At 39.0% G+C, this 18,734-nt stretch overlaps 1 protein-coding gene across 1 annotated transcript in view; it reads right to left on the bottom strand.

Annotated features, from left to right (window-relative positions):
• Nucleotides 1-18,734, bottom strand: part of SPATA16 (spermatogenesis associated 16) — a 191,173-nt gene that overhangs the window by 64,116 nt on the left and 108,323 nt on the right. Inside the window, exon 4 of the mRNA XM_037137462.2 lies at nt 10,907-10,991. Coding sequence (XP_036993357.2) covers nt 10,907-10,991 — 85 coding nt within the window. The remainder of the gene's footprint in view (nt 1-10,906; nt 10,992-18,734) is intronic.

Below are 18,734 nucleotides of genomic sequence, written 5' to 3'. Positions count from 1 at the left end.
TAGCCACCGGATTTGTGAGATGCTTGAAACTGAACTGTGACCAGGAATGCTGAGCTGCAGACTTCAGCTGTTGTGAAAGACTGCACCTCTGATGGGCGTATTCCGGAACTGACCTGGTTTGTCAAAGGGAGGCAGAACTATGTTTTGGGATGTTTTTAAAGGGAGTGGGACTTAATGGCAGAAATCTGCCATTCTTCTAAATCTGTATAACCTTTCTTTAAACAGCCCCTACCCTTTTTCACCAAACTCTTGCATGGGGAGTCATGCTCCAAGGTGGTGGGCAATTGAACCCCACAGCTGTTCCAGAACAACAATGGTGGGATTCTGTAAACAGGCACACAGTGCAATATATAGATCATGTATGATAGTGACATACACTTGAAATCTATATGACCCTATTCACCAATGTCACCCCAATAAGTTTAGTAAAAAAGACAGTTTTTGAAAAAAAGAGGGGAGCTAAAATTCTATGAACCATGAAGTTCTTATTCCCCATCACCCAGCTATGTTGTAAAGAAAAAAATCTAGAGAAAAAGTAAATCATGCCATATGTTAAAGGTGTTATTTACAGTGGCAAAGTCTCATGGTTCGGAGGAGGGGAGGTTATGAAAAAGAAAATGATTGAATTAGGAACCACAGTACAGGTACAGCATGCATCTTTGATATTTAGTGAGGAAAATACAATTCTATGAGTTCAAGAAGAGGGGAGAATTTATTTTTAATTGCTGTGCAATACCATCAAAAGGATGGATGCATACAAACAAAAGCATTCAAAGTTTTGAGCTTTATAGACTATCTTATACCTGAGTGAACACAGCATTAAAAATTTCATGATTTCATGGAATAGTTGTTCCATATCTGCTAAAAACCGTGACCTCAATTTCTCTGCAAGTTTGTAAATCAATAACCCATAAAAATTTATGAGAAATATGAGGTAACCATAGAACCCTTCAATTTTGATTTTAATCATAATGATTTTTAATTTTAATATGCAAATAAAAACAAAGAAGGAGTCAACATGCTCACAAACTTAAAACAAAAGGAAAACCTCTATGTAAACAAAGGAACCTCATGGCAACCCAGCAGAATGGTCTCAGGGCCCCTGGAAATCAAATAGCTATACCTAACTTTGTTCAAGTAAAATAGGCCCAAATTACCTTTAATCTCTGAAACCCATATCATTCTCAAACAAGAGAAAATGACAAGAAATGCAAAGGTTGCTTTTATTCTCCCTTAACAACCGCCAGAAGCCCAGAAAGCCTTTTAGGAGGGGGCTGGGAAGAAAAGTTGGCCGTTTTCTGGTGTGGGGTTCCTCTATCACCTACCAATGTGACTGCAAAACCAAACCAGCATCATTTAAGAATAAGTAAATATTTCTCAGGAGTGATTAAAGATTAATTTTCTTGCTTGAGATGATGTCACCATTTTCCAAGGAGCTTAAATTATCAACGTGCACATACAGGGCTAACGTACAAGTGGTGGGTGCTGCCCCCTGCAGGGCACATTTGAGGCACTGTCCCCAAATTCTTACATTATCTAGATACCTGTTGTTTTTGCAGGAGACAAGCCTTTCATTTCTGTGACAATTGGGGCTTCAGAGTTAGTCAACCTCTGATGAGGTGGCACTGTGACAGAAAAATCACATGGGGGTGAAGTCATTACATGTCAGTCTCATTTTTGAAAGAAAGCTTTGGCTCTTGGCAGGAACTCGTGGGGTTGAGGAGGAGGGACTGTGTGGGGGGAAGGGACGGATAGGTAGGTCAGGTAAAAAGCAGCCTCACCCACTTGACAGTCTAGGAAAATCAGTGTCACCAAACACATATAATAGTACCGAAGTGCACATGAGTTTAGTATGTGCAGGGTTCAGGCTAAGTTCCTCTACCTGTCCGTCCCCTCCTCTCCCCCCTTCCTTTCCTTCTTTCCTTTCTGCCTTGCTAATGCCTGGGACACTCAGAGAACCTCAGTAGAAGAACTACACAAAACTATACAAACAGAAAATAATGTCACGGTCACTATCTCCTTCATAGGAACACTCAACCTGGGATCAAATATTTGCCTCAATTACATCTTTGCATTTAAAAGTGAACCTCTCTTACTGGCACACTACCTCAAATAGCATCAAAGCAAAACGAAACACAGGCAGCATTTTACAACGCTAGTAACCATGGAAACATATCATTAAAGAATATATCAACAGGAATGAATAATTAGATGAGAAATCTATTTCTACATTTATCTTTTTCCAAGACCTAGGAAAAGCAGCTCTCTTTTACTTCTCATCTCAATTTGGACACATCCTCTTTAGTCTGCCTTTTAACTAAAACATATGAGAATTTATGAAATGAGAATTTTAATATTGCTTAGCTTAATGAATAAACTCTTTGTAGGCAAGTGACTGAAAAATCTTGCAATGCTCATTGTTGTCTAGAATGCAGTAAAGTCTCCTGGAGCAGCCAGGGAGTTCGCTTTGGGGATGGGATGTGTGCAGGAAAACCTGACTTACAACATGGTGAAAAGGGGATAACAGTTGTTTACCTTTAAAAATAGGAAGCACAGGTTGCCTGGAAAGACTTTGGGGATAATCTGGGGCTTGTACACTATGTCACTTGCATTGTCAGGTAGGCAACATCACTTGTTCAGGTCATCTGACACTCTACCTTTGCATCTAAGGAAGCCCTAGATGAACTCTATGGTATGCTAAGTTGATCACTAACATTAAAAGAAATTGCAAGTAGACTTAGAGACCATCTAGCCCAGGACTACATCAGAGTCACCTAGTTGGGGGGAAGTAGACAAATACAGTTCATAGGACTTTACCCAAATCTGGACATGTAATATTTTAAATATTTTCCCAAGTGACTGTGATACAGTTGGTCACTAGACCAGTGTTTGAAAACCACCAACTGAGGGTAACTTCCTCATCATACCAAAGTGGACATCAAGGTCTACAGCCATTATGGATTAAGTTGCTGGCCTCAGTCTCCCCTCCATATAACAATATCATATCCATACCATTGTCATGGCTTTGCAGTGAGCAGAGGAGTCATGTCCTTTGCCCTTGTGCTTGGCCACATGGCTTGCTTTGGCCCATGGGTTGTTAGCAGGCATAGCATGCCAGATGCTTGAAATGTGCTTACATGGTCTTGCATTCTCTCTTAGACTCCTGAGTATTTTCCAAAAGATAAACAGACATTAGGTCATTTGCCAAACGAGGATGAGAGTCATGTGGATCACACTTGGGCCTTTTGGCAGCTTGGAGCTAAGCCTAGCCAAGCCTGGACAAGACCAGCCTAGATTGGGCAAGTCCAAGACAACCAACTTGCTTATGAATACAAGTCACTGAATTTTATAATGATTTGTTACACAGAATTATTGTAGTAGTAGCTGACTAATGCAGAAATGAAGTGACTTACCCCAAATTGAATTATAGCATAGGAATTAGAAGTTGCATCTTGTGAATGTCAAGCCTAAACTCTTCCTATTGCTCATATTTCTTTTGCTTCCTTTACTTCACAGAGTTAAGCACAGATATCCATTGCTTCCATCAGGTTCATATGCTCAGTCCACATTCTCTAGGTCCCAAAACATTCTGTCACTGTCCCTCATTACAGCTTGTATGCATTCTCTCCCCTTTCCTCATCAGAGTGTACCTTTTCTTTCATCTTATTCCCTCAGGAGTCTGTTTTCATGTTTCCAAAGAGACTAAGGAGTCTCAAATAAATTGATTCCCCTAACTTCATTTAGGATTCATCCATTAATGAGTTAAAGACTCCCAGATAAAATTTTTTTGCATTTGACCTGAAGATGAAAAGAGACTCAATACTAAATGGTGGGAATGTAAGCATGATACATGGCAATTGTTAGAGAAAAGGTTTTTAGGTGAGTGGTTTGGTATTTCTCAAGTCATCTCAAACCTAAATACTAGGGGGGAGTGGGGACAAAAGTAGGTTTAAAGTTGTTCCAATGGAAAATTATACAATGATTAATAAATAGTAATATAAGAATAAACTCTGTTTCATATACTCACAATTGTAGACCTACTTTCACCCGACACTATATAATGCTTGGTTGCTTTTAGACATTCCTTGTCCAAACATTTTATAAACTCTCTGCCTGACAAGGCCAAATAAATAAATAGACTTTAAACACAAGCCTTTAAGAGAAATGGCTGATATGGTATTTCTATTTTGTTCCTTTCATTGGAAGAATTTTTCATGTGGAAGCAAATCTTTAGAGAGAACATATTTTTCTTCTCCAGAATATGTAGTTGTTTTCTTTAATATTTTTTCTCTTTCCTTGACCTTACTTTGCCTCTAATTTTATGTTGAAGATTTTATTTTTATTCTGAGGTTGAAATATACATTTTTACCATGTATATGACTGTTAGAATATTTTTCAGTATCAAGAATAAAAACAGAACTGAAGTAAAAAATTAGTCTAAATTATTAGCAGAAGGGATCAATTCATGTTCATTGGTAAGTTATACTATATCATTCTCTGGTTAGTGCAGAGAAATCCATTAGCTTACAACTGACTTGACAGCTACACTTGAAAAAAGCTAATAACTGAGACCTCAGGATTTGTATGGAGACACAGTAGACACAGACGTCTATGAGACAAAAGACTCTTGGGAATCTACAACCTTCTCCAAATATTTTGGGGAATCCCACACTCAACTAAAGCACAAAAGTGTTTACAATGATGAACTTAAGACTCACACAGAGAAATACTTGTTGAATTCATATAAATACTGAATTTTGAAATTGCAAACAAAATAATTTCAGAATACTCTAGACATTATTGGTGTGAGCTTCATGTCAAACCAATATTTAAATCAATCTATTGAGTCCTTTAACGAATATGTATTGAACTGCTTTTTGCAGTTCACTTTGATGATACTGTCGAAGAAAAACAGATTAAGAAGAGGTGGTGTCTAATTTAAGTACCAGTTGTTTTTTTGGGTAAATATGTTGTGTCAGAATATATGTTCCTTGAAGACAGGGTGATGTTTATTTTGTTCACTGATATATTTCCAACACGAAGCACAGTGCCTAACATATCATCACTAATGAGTGCTTCATAAATATTCACTGAATAAGAATGATAACAAAGGCAATTTGAGAGTAAAGGAAAAAGGTATCCACTAATTTAAGAGGCATCTGGAGACACCGGCTTGGACAGGTTTCAAGCTTGAATGACCACAGTGCAGTTTAAAGGAGGCACTGCATGACACTGACATTCTGGGTGTTATTTTTTGCTTTGAGTGCTAAAAGCAGTAAATGTCTCCTGTTAGTCCCAATACCAAAAAGAAAAAGGGCTGTTTCCAAGAGAATGGGCAGTGCGAGAGTCTTAAATCTTGTGGCTGTGAAACTGCCGAAAGTCAAGGAAGGGCTTTAGGAGCCCAGAGATGGCACCATCTTCCTCAAGGACGGGGTTGGGGAAAACCTTGTTTCTCAGTGCAGCCAGCTCCTGACTTTATCCCTTGTGAATAATTACACCAAAGAAATATTCCTTTTTGGTGAGCCCTTTTTGGAAACCATTTATGCCATTGATGTCTTTAACATAGTGAACATTTCAGTGCCAAGTACAACTTGAATTGGATGGTAAGTCTTGGTATTCTCTGCACAGATGGAAAACCCGTGATGTTGGCACTGCCTCAACCTTTGCTACTTCACTGAAGAAAGATGTTCCACATGTCATGCTTTCTACATGGGCCTGTGTTGGTGTCAGCCACCCTTCCAACAACCCCCAAAGAGGTCTTTCTACTGCTGTTAAAGTCTTCGACTTCTTCAGAGCCAAGACCTCCAATGAGTGCCTCTCTAGGAGATCTTTGTCAAGATACAAGAGCATACACACACCACAAGGTTCTTTCCTATTAAAGACGTTTGTTGGCGATCCAGAGAAGAAATTTGGTTAGGTTCATTCTTTATATTTTTTATGAGAAAAGAAAACTTATTTTAGGATGAATTGATAGTGAGTTCATTCCAGTACTACTTTTATTTTTTAATGGCTGATACCTTAGTTAGATACACGAGACACATCTTTTGACCAAAATACTGAACTCACTGTTAGAGATGCTGCTGAAGAGCTATGAGCCTTTTTGGGGGGCAAGCTGTCACTTCAGATGAGGTGGCTGGAGTCAAATAACAACATGAGCTTTCCAATACTAAGGGGGAGACTGACAAAGTCTTGAGAGTTTCTAGGTTCAAGAGTCTATAAACGCTTAGTGAATGGCTTATCTGTTATAAGGGTCACTTTTTGTTCAGATGACTTGAACAATGAAACACATGGCTGACACAGACAGCCTTGATGACATAAGCTTAACAAAAATCATTTCATTGACTTGAGGACACAGGAAATAATGTAATGTGAATTTGGGTGTTTTTTTGATGCGAGCCTACCCATATGAGATACTGTGAGCTCTAGGAGCTTTGACTCCATTTGCTAGTCAAGACTTTGAGATCAGGGTTTTTTAGCTCTGTTGCCATTAAAATGAAATGCTGACATGGGTGAGATGTCAAATATAATATTTCAATTTGTTATTCCCGAAAACCCGCACAACCTCCCAAGAGTGAGAAAGCCAGAATAATCTGTAAATGCTGCTTTGGTATTCTAAAGGGTAAGCACATTTTTCTTTGTATGTGTGCGTATGAGCATTGTTTCTAGGTGGATGCCTGCAAATTGAATCAGATTCTCAGAGAGGATTGTGACTCAAAAGCAAAAAAATAAACAAACAAACAGGAAAAAATTAAACAGAACAATTAAGGTGGGGAGTGAGCTTATTAGGCAGCTTGCGTATTTAATGGGGTTCCTCTACTCTCATGAAAATTCTGCTACAAAATTAGCTGTTATCGCCTTTCCTCGCTGCTTTGCTGTGTGGTGCAGACCACAGTTGGCCCAGGTGCTTACATTGCAGGACATAAAGCCACACACTAGATAACCCAGGTGGCTGAGAGCATGGCTGAAAGTGAAGGCTGGGAAACAAAACCGGGAAAGAAAAGTGGAAGGAGGAAGTTTTGTCTCCCGATGCTATTAAATCTAGCCTTGGATCTAAGGAGCAAGGGGCTTGGGAGGGGGATTAGAGTGTACTATGAAGTTCTTCTTGGGATAATATTATTACTTTAGGTAACATATATAAATACATAAGGGCTTCAAAATAGCTAATTCTTAGCTTGACTAGGATTTTCTATTTTGTTAATTAGTTCAGAATTGTAGTGAGGTCCCGAGTTGTAAGAAGAGGAAGGTGGCTGATATCAGAAGATGGTACCCGGTTGCAGAGGCGTGCATGCAGGTATCATCTCGTGACAAGTGGTTTCCAGTCCTTTCAAGCTCTGACGAGGTGACACTATTATAAAATAACATGTGCAAACACTTTATTCAAAGTGATACATCCCAGTGTGAGCTGTCAGAGAGTATAGAGCTCTATGTCCTTTTTTTCTTGCTCAATTGATATGAAAAATGTTCTTAATACATGTGAAAGGAGTTCTTGAGTTTTCCAAAGCAACAGTTTGTTCTTTTGCGTGTAACGTTTTGTAAGTCAATAGTCTATGAAAGTGAGCATAGACTGGTTCTCAGTTTTTTACATTTTGAAATTTTTTACTCCCTGCTTAAAACCTCTAAGGAGAATAATTGGCCAGAGTGGTAAGGATTTTATGTGGTTGATAGGAGCTATACAGCAACTCCTCCACTAACAAAGGTAGTGAAAAGAGCCGCTGTGTTTATTGAGCTTTAATGAATGTCTACAAATGTATATGCAAATACAATTCCTCATCTGTTATATTTGGGGCATTCTTAACCCAGTGGTCCCATTTCTGGGAATATACCTTAAGAATCCCAAAACACCAATTGGAAGGAATGTATGCACTCTTATGTTTATAGCAGTGTTATTTACAACAGCCAAGATCTGGAAACAGCCCAAGTGGCCCTTAGTAGATGAGTGGATAAAAAACTGTGGTACATTTACACAACAGATTACTACACGACTATAAAAAAGAAGGAACTCTTACCTTTTGGGAGAGCATGAATAGACCTAGAGATTATTATGCAAAGTAGAACATGCCAGTCAAAGAAAAAAGCACCATATGATTTCACTTATATGTGGAGTCTAATGAACAAAATAAACTGATGAACAAAACACAACCAGAGGCATGGATACACGGAACAGACTGGCAGATGTCAGAAGGGAAGGGGGAGGGAAGGACTCAATGAAAGAAGGTAAAGAGACCAAAGAACCTGTAAGCACAACCCATGGCCACGGACAGCAGTGTGGTGAGGGCTGGGGGCAGGGGCTGGGTAAATATGGGAAAAGAGGGGTAAAATGGAGGCAGCTGTAATAGTGCAAACAGCAATAAATAAATAAATAAATAAATAAATAAATAAATAAATTCAATAACGTGGTTGCCATGGTAGTCAGGTAGTGGGGCATCCCTGTCTTTAAACTTGGCATGGACTCAGCACTCTTTGGCAATGTCCCAAATCTCCATTTTTATTTACAACAGAGCAGGGTATGGGGAACATGTATGTATTTGAGTTGAGATCCAGGGGGGGTTGGCTAGCAGAAGGAAAAATATAAGTGGTGAGAAAATGGGTGTGTGGTGATGCTGGGACTTAGAGGGGGTTAGCGTGTAGAGTTTATCTACAGGATACAATTTCTAATAGTTACCTTTTTCATAAACTTTGTGACATCATGTTTGGCTGTGTCTGAGATTCTTAGTGTTAAAATAGGCATTAGGAGTAAACATCTCCTATTTTATACTTGCAGCTCCTGCAGACACTAACCTGCCTCCGGTTGGATAACTGGGGTACAACTGGGACTGAGTCAGACATGACTTCCCGACAAGGACTCACAAAGGGAGATGTTTTTTATCTTTTCTTAATGCAGAATGGTAAAATAATAGTGCTTGTTTTACTCTTTTTTTACTTAGCAAACATTCATGTATGTATTGGTAAGTGGCGTTTATTTTCCTAGTTTGAGGTAAATAGTGAAATTAATGCTCTTTGTGAGGTAAAGGAAACACAAAAAATTTTAACCAGTTTCAAGCTCTTTGATCTGTTTTAGGTTGAACCAGCATTGGACCTTTTTATTTTTCCTAGTTCAGCATAGAAAACATAAGAGGAACCCAATATAATGTTTGTTTAATGAACGAATAACTAACATAAACATTGATTTGGGACCTAATATATGCCAGGCCTGCTAATTACTATCTTATCTCAAGATTCGACTCCTTTCACACTGTTCTTTAGAAGTCTTTGATGTTCTTTCATAAAATGTCCTCTTCCTTTACTATGTCTATAGCTCATATTATTTGCTTAGTTTTCCACTCTAGCAATTCTCTACAATTATTTACTTACATGCCTTATAAGCAGCTACTACTGTTTTGCGTGTTTCAGATTGCTTAGAAGAGCCAAAAACTTATCAGCAAATTAATATTTTTATATTCAAGTTATACGTAGTTAAAAGTCAACTATAAAAAATAGTTACAGTCCTCAATTATAAGTAAGACTAATTTAAATTCTTATTATTCATAGGAAGTAAACATAATACTTTATTGTCTACTGAAGATAACATATGGTAGAAATATGGAAAACTAGAAGCCGAGACACCATAGTGAAAATGTGGGAAAAATCAGGAAGTATTAGAAGACTGTTGATGAGTATTTTTCACTTTCATATTAATGTTTTAGCAGATTTTACTCACGTTGATTCCAATGTTTCATATTCAATTAAATGAAAACATCTTGAAATACAAAGGAAGAACAGCCTCACACAGTTTGGAGAGCAGAAGAACAGAAGCAGGGATGTGGGTTTTGTAGTTGGTTTCCGGATATTTGAAAAAAAATGTTTGTAAATGGATTTCCATTTATTTGGTCAGTGTGGCCTCACTGGGAACCACTTGATGGAAGTTTTATGGGAGTAGAAATCCATTTTGTGAGGAAAGCAGTTTAATAGTTTGCAAATTAGGTGTTTCTTGGGGATAAGTGAGATCTTCATCTTGGATATATTTTAGAAGAAAGTCATGGCCAATTTGTGGAAGAAGAATTGGACAAAAATAGATGTGTATGTTGTGATGGAGTGTGACCCAGAACATTCACAATTCTCCTACAATTCTAAGAAATTGTGGTTCTCTTTTTGACATCTAACTGCCTTTCTGTATGATTTCTTGCTGCTATTTTGAATAATAATAAGATCTGTAGTTTGGTTAAGTGTTCTAAATCCTAAATGTTGCCCAACAAATGCAACTGATCTATGCATTTTCCTTTATTATTTTTATTTATCATCCTCACCCAGGGACATTCTCTTCCTTGCTTTTTAGAGAGAGAAGAAGGGAGAGGGAGAAACATTGATGCAAGAGAGAAGCATTGATTGGTTGCCTCCTGTATGCAGTCAGACTGGGAATCATGTGCACCCAGATTGGGGGGGGGGTCAAACCCACAATCTACGTATGTGCCCTGACCAGGACTCGACCCTACAACCTGTCAGTTACAGGTTGATGCTCCAGCCAACTGAGCCACCCTGGCCAGGGTTTTCCTTTATTTTATAATTGTTATTATTTCTAACATCAGCTTATACAGGTCATGGATGAAAAAGATTATATGAAAATACAAAGTTCATATTTTAAAGGATCATGTCATTATAGCAGGATCCTGGGAAAACAGTTCCTGGGATTTCTAAAATTTATATTGGGTTGTAAAACTGAAGTATGAGCCAAGGGTTAACAATCTTAAATTTTGCCCTTAAAATTAGCTTCAGAAAATCTACTTCATTATAAATACATTACTACTAAGTAGTGTCCTTCCGACTGACATGCCCACAGGTACCCTTTCAGCAGTCTTTAAGCATCAATCCTTCATTTTGATTCTGAAAGTGAGTCGGGCCCCTCCTCCCTTGTCGGTACATCAGTCGTTACCTGCCAGTACAGTTTGATGAGCTTGCTTATACACTGCTCACTTCCTCCAAAAAGCCAGAACATGTAGTCAGCGATCATGGCACTCCTAAGAACAAAGACAGGTGTTTAAAAAAATTTATAGGACAAAAGGAAAACCATAGCAGCAGTATATATAAATACTGAGGAAGAAGATTTTGTAATGCATAAATTTGACTGGACCAATATTAAGCAAAGCATAAGGCATAATTTTCAATGTAGAAAGTAGGTGTTTTTTTAATCTTCACACAACAGTATGTTTTATTGATTTTAGAAAGAGAGGCAAGGAGATGGAGAAATATTGATGCAAGAAAGAAACATCGATCAGTTGTCTCTCGTACATGCCCAGACCGGGATCAAATCCACAATCCACATATGTATCCTGACTGGGAATCGAACCTGCAACCTTCTGGTGTGTGGGGGCAATGCTCCAACCAACTGAGCTTCCTGGCAGGGTGGGTGTTTTTTTTAAAAATAACTAATCTACTACTATAAGAAAAGCAACTAGCCATTTATCTTCTAGAATTTGTTTGTACAGTATTTAAAGATGATGAGATAATGCTTTGTTTTGGTTGCCTCTTACTAAACTTCAAAACATTTAGAAATAACACATTTTATGGACTTTAAAATGCCTTTAAACTTAGCATAGCATTATAGCTAACTGTTATATACTGGTAATATTTAAGCATACCTCAAGCTTTACCTGAGTTAAAGATCATTCACCTCTGATTAAATTAGCCTCCTTAAAATTGAAAATAAAAAATTTCCAATCCTACAAACACTCCCCTCCCCACATACTTTGCATTTAATTGAATTGGTTTTAGTATCTAGTATGTGTTGGTTTTAGTATCTAGTGTGTACACCACTACATTAGTCTTATTAAGCTGAGGGGATATTAAAAACTATTGTGCAATGGATATTAATTCATTGCTTAGCACCCTTTGAAAACACAGTTTACTTTTATGACTGTTTCTGGACCTCTCTATTTCTTTTCTCCAGAGATTCCAAATCCAATTAAATGTGACTAGAAGTAACTCCAAATTGTCACGTTAGCCAATTAAACATATAATAATCCTGTGTACCTAATCACTGGTACAAAAAGTTTATTTATTTAAGTGGAGCCATCGATGTGTTCCCCTGAATGTTTTTCTTATCTTTGCCTGCAGATACATGTTGTTTCTTGACATTATTCTAAATTGAATTAGAAATTTTCCTTCCCTAAATGTAGGTTGTCTAAATCACAGCAGCTATAAACTCACTATGGTACTGTGTAGAAGGAATTAAAATGTTTCGATTCTTACTCAGAACAGAGAAAAATCGAGACTTTAAAAATTAACAATGAAAAAAAAAACACCATCATTTGGCAGATTTTTTTTCCACACGATATTTTTCTTTCCACACATGGGGTATTGGAAAGAATCTGTCCATTGACATTTCAAAATCAACGACAATAATTTAAGAATAACTAATCTCTGAAGAATCCTTTTACATTTTCAAAGCTCTAGTTTAATAAGATAAAGAGAGCTGGGGGTTTTGATGCTGTGTGAATATGTAGGGGGTAGCAAACAAAGTATAAAAGCCATAGATGAGGGAGTAGCAAAGTGAATTTCAAACATCTGAATTGTGATAGAAACACATGGAAAAAAATTCCCCATGACCTAGCATGAAAGTCTCCCTGATATATAGGTGCCTGTCACCTAGCAGAAATCCATTTAATAAATTCTGCATTGAGAAAATCAGTGAAAATCTTCATGAATAAATCAGTCAGTGAAGACTCTCACTCTCAAGGACAGCGTACACTGCATTTACAGGAGTCGGGGCCCCTTGGTGAGGGCTGGCTGCGTTCTGGTTCCTGCTTCCCTTGCATGCTCAACAAACATGGGTGGACAGGACAGCAGCCGTTAGGCAAACAGAGGTGGGCAAATATTTCCTGCAAAGGAGCAGATGATAAATATTTTAGGCTGTGTGAGCCATGTGGTCTCCTAACAACTTCAGCTTTGTCTTGTGGAAGCAGTGGTAAACACACGAGTGGGGCTGTGTTCCAATAAGATCTTATTTCCGAAAACATGTGTAAGGCCAGATTTGGCTACCTCTGAGATAAACAAATTGCTAGGCTGAGCGACAGGTGGCCAACCTCAGTATAATTGTCAGTCAATAGTCAGAACCTACTTCCATGCCTTCTGGCCACAGGCCCCTCAGATGTCTCAGTCCACTGTTGTCTCTTCTGTGACAATGGACACATTATGCTAAAGTGACTGTGCCGAGTTCAGGAAAGAAGCTACAATTTTGAAACATTAAAAAAAAGTAGAAGGTATTCTGGCTCAAAGACCCAGTGGCTTGAGTTAAGTTAAAGCTAAATGGATAGTTTCTTTTATGTTTGTGATGGTCATGTTTGTGTTGGAACAATTGCAAGAGAAAAGGAGACACCACCACCCTGGGTTTCCAGGGACTCCCTGCATTTTTAATGCTCCTGGTCCTTTTGTTTTGAGTTTACTAGGGTAAATTTAGAATTTTTAGTATTTTTAGTATTATTTTCTAAAAATTACTTTTTCTGTAATGATATGTTGTTTAATTGCTATGTTCTTAAGTCTGATTTTATTACACCTGGTTTCGAGTCTTTTACCAAAGGAAGGCATCTCCACATTTAAATTGAGACTGGGTAACAAAGGTGAAGGGATTAAGAAGTATAAATTGGCTGTTACAAAACAGTTCCAGGAATGTGAAGTACAGCGTAAGGAATACAGTCAATAACACTGTGATAATTCTGTGGTGTCACATGGGCCCTGGAATATCAGGGGCTTCACCCTGTCAGGTATGTGATTGTCTAACCCCTATGCTCTACACCTGTAACCAGTGCCACCCAATAGTGAATGAAAATTGTAATCGGAAAATAAAACAAACAAGAAACAAGTGAGGAATTAAGGTCCACTGAAATGTGTTAGCTGTCCTCAGTGAAGCACAATTATTATAACAGTAAAGTGGTAAAGTATGGAGGTTCCTCAAAAAATGAAGAACAGAGTGACCATAGGATCCAGCAACCATTTTCTGGGTATCTACCTGAAAGATTTGAAAACAAAGATTTGCAAAGACACATGCACCCCCATGTTCATTGCAGCACCGTTCACGGTGGCCCAGACCTGGAAACAACCAACATGTCCTTCAGTAGAGGACGGGGTAAAGACGACGTGGTACAGGTGTACTAGGGACACCACTCAGCTGTAAGCAGAGATGAAATACTGCCATCTGTGATGGGCGGACCCTGAGAATATCAGGCTAAGGAATAAGTCAGTCAGGAAAAGTTAAAAACTGTGATTTCACTCATATGCGGGATACAGAACTAAAAGTAACAAATAAACAAGAAGAAAAGCAAACAAACAAAAACTCATAGACACAGACAACAGTGTGGTGGTTAACAGAGGGAATGGGATGGGGGATAGTAAAGGGTGAAGAAAGTCAAATACACGGTGATGGAAGATGATTCGTCTTTGGGTGGTGGGCACACAATGCAATGTGTCAGTCATGTGTCATAGAAAGGTGCACTGGAAACCCATACGATCTGATTAACCAATGTCACCCCAATAAATTTAATAAAAAGAAAAGAAAATTGCACTAGTATTAAATAACAAAACACAGCTTCATAAAGCTGCATGCTTGTGGAAAAATTTTTTTAAGTATCATTATTTGTTTCAATACCTGGCGGAAAGCTGTGTATATATTAGAAACACAACTTAGATTGCAGTGGCTTCAAGCCCATTTTCTTCCCGATGGAAACAAGAGTTACACCTTTACCACCCACCTTCCTCTGTCTAGTTCCTTATCATAGCTCTGCTCTACAGCTTAGCCTTGATGAATCAGTGCAAAAATCAGTGGAAGAACATGGAAGGAGCACGGAAGTAAAGTGGTATCATGTGACATATGTGAGGAAAGAGACAGGTGGGCCTTTTTTTTTATCATGCTGAATTTACAATCAACTCAGAGCATCTACAAGGAGCCGAGTACCTGTGGAATCCTGGTTCTGGCTGACTCACCTCAGGAGTCAATGTAAACAGTGACCTATTCTTCTTCCTACTTTCCTTCAGCGACCTCTGTTTTCTTTAGGCCAATATCCTGGATGCTCCTCAATGGGATTCAGTGCTGCTTCTAGGTGTTCTTGTTTCATTGTCATTATTCTATTCAACTTACTTTCATTACTCTGCTGAATGTTGTAGCTGCACTGGAACTGCATGATCATATTAGCCAAACCTTTTAAACTGACAGTTGATGTTTTAATTTCTCAGTTTTGAGCTGTTAATAAATGCTAAGTACCATGTTAAGCTCTTTGCATAGCAGAATGTGAACCCAGCCTGCCCACACTTCTGCACCAGACCTCATTCCGAGCCACGGAAACTGCTTCAGCAACATTTTCTCTCTCTTGCTTGTTTTCTTTCTTTCTTTCCCCTCGTTTCCTCCCTCCCTCCCTTTTTTTCTTTCCCTCTCTTCCCCCCTCCCCTCTGTCTCCTTTTATTCTCTGATCTTTTCTACAAGCACACAAAATGTTGTTCTTTTTACCATCTTAGAACAAAACATCTCAAGACCTCTCTTGGTCCACTTCCCTTCCAGTTACCATCTTAATTCTTTCTTTACAAACAAACAACCTCCTTGAGAAAGCTGTGAGCACTCCTTACCACTAGTTTCCCTCCTGAACTCACTCCAGCAAGGTGCTCATCCCCCCTCACTGAAACTGCCCTACTGCGTGCTGCTCGAGGTCTGCACGTGGCACGGTGCAGCAGTGCGATTCTCACTTTCCATTTTGCATGCACTCTGAGTGCAAGTGATGCAGCTGCTTGCTTCTGCCTCCATGACACACTTCCTCACTCAGCTCCCACAGCTCTGTCTTTTCAGCCTCCTGGGCTGGCACCTCGTCTCCCTGGACTCCTAACTCTGGAGGGCCCCGGGCACCATGCTTAGACCCCTTTGCTTTCTGTCTGTGCTCATTCCCTAGTCATGCAGCAGGTATCATTGGTAGGTTGACCACTCTTACATTTATACCCTGAGTTTAAGTCTCTTCTTGAATCTCTAGACTCTCACAGAAAATGCTTTTTTGACATCTCTAGTGAGATATGTGAAAATCAAAACCAGAGACTCACCTTGAAAATTCTTTGAGTGGATAAAATGAGTATAGCCATACCAACACAGCTTAATTTAAGTTATTTTGCAAGACTAATTTGACGGTGGGTCATTTCTTACTTATTCCTTTGGAAATCATAAGTAAAACTTCAGCTCTATTTCAAGATTGATATGTGGTAACCACTGACTAAATCCCTACCATTTAAAAAATCCTAATATTATAACCAATTATGGTTCAGAATAAACAGTCACTGCCTTCTCACTGTATCAACTGCTCTGTAACGATATACCCCTGAGCCTCATTCCATGTTTTGGTTTGAGTGCTCCCAATTTGCAAAGTGTCTTTTTGGTGTGTGCACAATATTTTTATTAATTACTTTCACTTTAGTGGTTCCCTGAATTTAACCTGGCTATTTCTGAACCTTCGACAGATGCCTAGTATTTCCACACCCCTTACTTCCCCTCCCCAGTCCTGGTGGTCTTCTCCATTTATTCAATTTCTCAGACAAAAAAAAATCTTGGAGTCTTCATGGACTCTCTCTCACATTTCCTGACCAATCTAAGATAAAATTCTGGTCCGGTCACCTTCAGCCGGTACCAGAATCCTGCCACTCCTCACCACCTCCAGCATTATCGTCTGGTCCATCAGGTCTCACCTGCATTATTGCAACAACCTCCAAACTGGGCTCCCTGCTTCCCTATCTGTCTACTCACAACGCAGAAGACAGAATGATCTCATTAAAATCAAGGCGCTGGAGCAGGGCACTGCTATGCTTAACACTGCAGAGGCTACTTATCTTACCCAGAGTAGAAATTAGTCTTTAAAATGGTATTGGAGTCCTGTTCCATTGGGTCACACGCTGCTGCTCTGATCTCATTACCCACTTACTCTGCTCCAGACAAACTGTCCACCTTGCTGTCCCACAAAAAGGGCAGGTACACAGTTGCCTCTGCGATTTAGCACTCATCAGTTCCTGTCCTAGAATGTTCTTTCCCTAGACATCCCCTCACATCCTTGGCTCCCTCCTTCAGGTTTTTACTGGGTGTTATTTTCTCAGGGAGGACTGCCCTGACACACTCTTGATTTTTACTTTTCCCAAAGTACTTATCGCCATTGCACATGGTGTTTATTGTAGGATTCAGTCTTGCAGTGTTCATTGCCATCTTCCTCTAAGGCAGAGGTTAGCAAACTGTGGCCTGTGGGTCACAGCTGGTCTGCCACTTGTGTTTGTAAAGAAAGTTTTAAAGGAATGTAGCGATGCTCATTCATTTGTGCGTCATCTGTGTACTGTCTCTGCCCACATTTTTGTGCAACAGTGGCACAACTGAGTAGCGACGGGAGATTCTAGGGCCCACCCAGCCTGAAATGTGTGCTCTCAGCCCTTTACTGGATTGAAAGCTCCTTGAAGGTGGTTTATTTTGTGTTCAGAACAGTGGCAGCCACACAATAAATATGTATTCACTTAAGGATCAAATGTTATTTTATTTATTTACTTAAACTAAAAAAAATAAGTTCTTGTTTCAAAGGACCTGAGGCCTACAGAGTCACACAGCTGACTAGGACCCTGCCGTCCCACAGTCTGGCCCCAGGGCCCCACCCTGTCCGTGTTTAACAGGTGCTTGTGTAGCGAGCCCGCCTGGGAGTGGAGTGACAGGTGGACTTTGCCAGTTTGACTTGTCTGATGAAGAATCCAGTGCAACATTGAGTCATACGAGAGCTCAATGAATGCTAATGAATGCTTACGTATTTATTAAATAAATTAAAGAGGAAAGGTACCAAGAAACACATCAGCCTAATATATTGTATCTATAATTACTTCAACATGTTTTTAGTCTTGTGTCAACAATTATTTGTCCCCTGAAAGCAAATCTATTTTTTGATACTATATTTGAATTCACTTTATAAAATTGTTTCTGAAATTACATTTAACTTACTTAGTACATCTGTTAAATATAAAAGGGTCATAATCTGGCTTTTAAATATATTTGCATCTAAAATAAAAAAATCTTATGTTGTGAACTGAGCTTGTTGAGAATCAAATTCCATTGCTTTAGAATGGCAAATATACCCTAAAAGAATTTGATATTATTATTAATAAGATAGGTACTAGTTTTTTGTCCAAATTAATGCCATAAAAGGATCATGATGTGCAAGAATATTCAAGCCAGATGATTTCACACGTTGAATATTTCGAAACAGACGGTGCAGTCCTAGGGGTATAAGAATGTACTACTGACAGTTCTCAAGGCCTCTGTTCAGACTCACATTTGTAACATTTTACTCGGCGTGGCCACATGGTGGTGTACAACAATAAGATATGGGTAAACAAAAGAAAACCACAGCCCACGATCAGCTGTGCAGTCTCATCCGGCTGACTGGCTGGGACCTTGAAAAGTCATTCCGTTCATCACTTTGCCTTTGGGCAGGATCACACTTAAACCTTTCAAATGAGACTGATGAGAGCCCATTCCGTTTTAAAGATCCCCACAGAAGGACATTGCTCTGCCTTCCTCACTGATTCCAGAGCTTCATGGCCGTAAACAGCATCTTCTGCAGTTCTGGTCTGCAGCCTTCAGTGCTCTCTCCAGTGTTGATTCAACCCAGAAGGACCTTCCTCTCTGAAACAAGGGTTCTACAGGCCTCACAACAATTTATTAATCTTCTCGTTCCTAGGTTAATTAATTAAACTTACTTGCTTTAGTTTTT

The sequence above is a fragment of the Artibeus jamaicensis genome, unplaced genomic scaffold (assembly GCF_021234435.1).
Source record: "Artibeus jamaicensis isolate MK-2021 breed Jamaican fruit bat unplaced genomic scaffold, CSHL_Jam_final scaffold_474, whole genome shotgun sequence".
Classification (NCBI taxonomy): domain Eukaryota; kingdom Metazoa; phylum Chordata; class Mammalia; order Chiroptera; family Phyllostomidae; genus Artibeus; species Artibeus jamaicensis.
The sequence above is the reverse complement of the archived record's forward strand: the minus strand, read 5'-3'. Positions and strand labels throughout refer to the sequence as shown.